At 41.3% G+C, this 4584-nt stretch overlaps 1 protein-coding gene across 1 annotated transcript in view; it reads left to right on the top strand.

Moving 5' to 3' along the window:
- EMILIN2 (elastin microfibril interfacer 2) overlaps window positions 1-4584 on the top strand; it is a 124932-nt gene that overhangs the window by 74037 nt on the left and 46311 nt on the right. Inside the window, exon 4 of the mRNA XM_019525853.1 lies at window positions 2057-3994. Coding sequence (XP_019381398.1) covers window positions 2057-3994 — 1938 coding nt within the window. The remainder of the gene's footprint in view (window positions 1-2056; window positions 3995-4584) is intronic.

Here is a 4584-nt window from a genome sequence, read left to right as displayed (position 1 = left end):
TACTAATTAGCAAGGACGTGTAGTCCTCCTTGATGTAGAGGAGGAGGTTCATTGAAGGAAGCACTGAGCAGTGGCACAACCAGGATGACGAGCCCAAGGGAGAGGCTGAAGCCAACCTTGGAGAAGCAAGGGTGTCTCCACATGACTGCTGCCAGGTACCAGGTCGGGGAGCTGGGCTAGGGGTGGAGAAGAGAGGGGAGCCCTGTGGGACCAGCGTCGGGGGAGCACTGCCAAGTTCAGGCAGGAAGGTTGAGAAAGCTGACCAGTAGGACACCAGATAGGGACATCTTCTGGTCTCTTCTTTTCATTTCTTTTTTCATTTTATTCCTTTACCCCTGCTTGACAGGGGCGCCTTCGGACCCCAAGAGGAGAGCCAACCAGCTCAAGGGAATTGCAGGCCTAGAGCCCGGGCCAGCTAATTAGCCTTCCCCAAGGATAGAGGAGGATACGATCAGGAATATCTGGACTGGAGAGGCTGCCGTGTCAAGATCTAGCACCCCACCAAGCGGTTGGCGTAAGGCTGGGGTGTAGGGGAGGTGGAGCCCCACAAACATCCCATAAGCGGCGTGGTCATCCCTGAGGGGAACTTCAAGGCCGAACCCCACACTGATATGACATTCAAAGATGTGGCAGAAGAGTTCAGGGAAGGTCAGAGGAACAACTGAAGCCCACCTCGGGGAACCTACGTCAGAGAGCGTACACCCTCTACTGCCCAGGCCAAGGCAGCATGCGAGCAGGCATTTGAAGCCAGATGGGTGCACACACAAATATATTGATCCAAACAAAAATTAATTGAAGGACCTTATTTATAGAACTAAAATGAAAATAAAATAATTTATTTTACTCTAATATTTCGTTTGTTTTTACTATAAAAGAATATGTTTTTCTTACAAAACATATAAATTTCTATTGGACTAATTAAATGTGTATTAAATAACTTGAGATTTTTAACACAAGATTTACAGTCTTAAATGTTCTCCATGCCTCCATCTTATACGTGTGTTTAGATTCCAGATCAACATAGGAAGAAGCCCAGCTTCAAGCAGAAGAAATGTCTCCTCAAAGTCAATGTCTTCTCAAAGACAACCCTGCAAAAATAGAAAAGGGCCAAGTCATTTTCTGTTACTACTGTGTCCAGTTTTAGTTTTTGTTATGAGAGGTGAAATGGCTTTAGAATAATCATTCACATAAACTGTACATAATAGAACCATTTAATATATATATAAAGCCTAGATTTCATGCCTGTGCAAACATGTGGGCAGGCACAATAGTCCTTTTAATTTTTAATGTACCTTTGTAGGTACATTAAAGTTGACATGTTAAAGCTTTAGTTTGGAGAGACTCTATTATGACAAAATAATTAACCACTGAAGAAAATAATGGAAGGGGTGCATGGGTGGATTTAGATTTTGAAAAGCAGGGAGTGCACCTGGTGAAGTACGTAATTACATATAACACAACACATGTTTTTTTTCCAGGCAGGTAAAAAGAAACTAGAAGCTTTACTAATATGCTAGGGGCCTAGGGCTATATTAACTGATGCAAAAATAAATATAACTTTATTGAAATGAGTTAAAAACAGTCTGCAAGGCTAAGAAATATGAACAGCATTACCAGGAGCAATTAACAGATTGCAGAATTGGAGAAGCAAGTCCAGCTTGATTAGTGGAACATCAAGACTATTAAAAAAGAGATAGGGTCACTAACACCTGTGGAATGAAGAGTTTAGAAGGAGTCAGGTAGATTTTAATGAGCCATGGAGTCAATTAACAACCTCACTGCTGCCCGACCAGAGATGCAGCTGCAACTGCCAGGTAGTTGGTTTTAGATATTGAGTGGACACAAAATCAAAGGTGGGGCAGGGGGTGCAGCTGCACCAGTGCATCCCCCGACCCCACCAGATCTGCCTCTGAAGGGGTGACACTAAGCTATATAGTATTTTAAAGCATTACTTAGTGCATCTAACTTAACAAAAAGAAACTAAAACTAACCTCTAGCTGATCTAAACTGTTGTTACATACATCTAAATGTTATCTCCATTATTTCTTTAAAACAGATTCTGAACCAACGGAAGTGCCACAAGAATTATATCAGAAGAAAATTCAGTTCTTTGAGGATGAATTGTTTCGACTCACACAGACAGTGCTTGATCTTCAGTCCTCTGTAGCAGGTGTGAATGAAAACTTAAAACTTACTATCCAAGAAGATGCCAGTAAAATGTTGGTTTCATGGCTGAACAACCTTTATGACCACCCAGGACCCGATAGTGCCATTGGTGGTGAAACAGACACTATTCATCTACCTGGAATTATGAGCAATAAAGACCAGAAAGAACATTTTACTGTGCTGAGAATGGAAGATATAAAGTTTGAGCTAGATGAGGTCAAAGAAGCCTTGAAGGTCAAAAACAGCCAGCTGGAGGAGCTGAATAGAAAAGTGAAGGGCTATGAAGGACAAGTAAAACAACTGCAGGAGGCAGCACAAGGACCAACAATAATGATGCCTAGTGGTGATTTATATCAGGAATATATTGACTCAAAATTTGAGGCCTTGAGACAGGAAATGTTGGAAGGATTAGAGACAAAAATGGCAGATCTGAAGAGCTCCTGTGAATACAAACTATTGGGTATCCAACAACAATGTGATGACCATGAAGCCAGTTATGCAGGAATGATTGAACTTATAGAAGAAAAGGAAAATGACCTGAAGAGAGAAGTGAATGAACTCCGAATTCAGATCCAAACTCCATCAAACCAGGTAAACTGTTGCAAGGATGGCAAAAGTGGTGACTTCAATCAACAGGTACAAAATTTGGATGAGAAAGTGGATAGAATCATGGAAGCATACAATGTCTTAAATACCAGAATAGATAATGAAATTAGCCACATTTCTACTCCACATCTAGAAGACATCTTTGGTGCAAGATGGGAAGAGCTAGATGCTAGGATCAATGTTACTGAGAAGAATGCCGAAGAGCATTGTTTTTACATCGAGGAAACTCTTCGAGGTATTATAGCTTCTGAAGTAGATGAAGTGAGAGACTTACTTGACCAAAAGCTACGGGCACTAGAAGAGAGACTGGGTGGAACTATTTTGGAGATTGCCAATGCCACAGACTCTGAGGGAATAGATAGTAGTCCTAAATTAGTCGTGCACAATGATTCAGCACTTGGAAATGAACTATTTACAGCTGAGATTAATCTTCTTAAGAACAAACTACAAGCTGTTGAAAATCTTTGCTGGCAGAAATGTAACTCTGCACCCCAAAGTATAGAAGATCTTCAGAAAGACATAGAAAGTTGTAACAAGAAATATGAAGTCTTGCTTTTGAAAACAGAAGGTAATTCTGCTTTACTGAAGTCTTTAAATTTCTCTCTTAATGAAAAGTTTAACTTCATTAAGGGCAACCAACATGACATCCAAAAACTGCAGAAAGATTTACGTGTACTTCGTTTTGGTTTAAGTATGATGGATAAAGATGTGAAAAATCTTCAAGATGGATTGAGCAGCTGTAAGGAGCAACTTCTGGGCGTGAATTCTACATGTAAAAAAGCACAGCGTGGTGCATTCAGAAAAATAGATGAAATACAGAGGACAGTTGCCAATCACACCTCTCATCCAAGTGATAATTGTTGTAATGAAGTAAAAGAAAGGATTGAAAAGCTATATGAACAAGTTTTTCATGACCTCAAGAAATGTAAAGAAAGGACCTCTGGTATTCAGCAAGGAGTTTCAGATGTTGATAGCAGAGTATCCCATGTTGAAAAAGTTTGCAGCAAATTGGACCTTATCTCTGGTAATCTACGGAGGATAAAAGAAGCTCTGAATAAGCATGTCACCAGGTTATGGAACTGTATTAATCAGATGAATGGAACTATAGCATCTAATTCCAAAGATATTTCAGGTCTCAAAAACTCTTTCCAACAGTATCATAGTGAGATCTCCAAAATTACCATTGACCTTCAGGCTTTGATGAAAACTCAATCTCCCACATGTGAGTTTACTGTTTTTCTCTACTGACATTCTCACTGAAACAGCTGGTGGGGAGGTGGTTGCAGTTTAATTGCTGCTCCCCTGCTGCCAAATTTCTGGGCATGTGATGAGCCAGATACCATGGTCCTGCACACTAGATTGGATGTGCAGGGTAGCACAGGGCCCAATGCCAGCATGCGAGGCTGGGCTGAGTCACTGTGGCACTAATTGAGACACAGGACTGGCCGGGGTAGGGGTGGCACAGGCCTGATCTGGGCACACAGGGCTGGGTGGAGGCAACACGGGTTCAGTCATGGTGTATGAGCCTGATCTGGCCCACACACTGACCCTGCACCATTCATCTAGCTGACGGGGCAAAAGATTGAGGGCCACTGCTGTAATATAACACTCGTTCTTTAACTTACATGGAGCTGTGTTGTTTTGCACCAACTGAGAGTCTGGCCCAAGATCTGAAGAATGTGTAGTTTTAAAAACAGCCAGATTTGCTTAGGGATACGAAGTTCCAGCTTTTTGTTACTATGACTAAAAACAGAGGAAGTTGAAGAGATTATGAAATCTGTACTTTTCCACTTGTTACACAACAAAGAACAT

The sequence above is a fragment of the Gavialis gangeticus genome, unplaced genomic scaffold (genome assembly GCF_001723915.1).
Source record: "Gavialis gangeticus isolate Ggan-Ray unplaced genomic scaffold, GavGan_comp1, whole genome shotgun sequence".
Classification (NCBI taxonomy): Eukaryota; Metazoa; Chordata; order Crocodylia; family Gavialidae; genus Gavialis; species Gavialis gangeticus.
The sequence above is the reverse complement of the archived record's forward strand: the minus strand, read 5'-3'. Positions and strand labels throughout refer to the sequence as shown.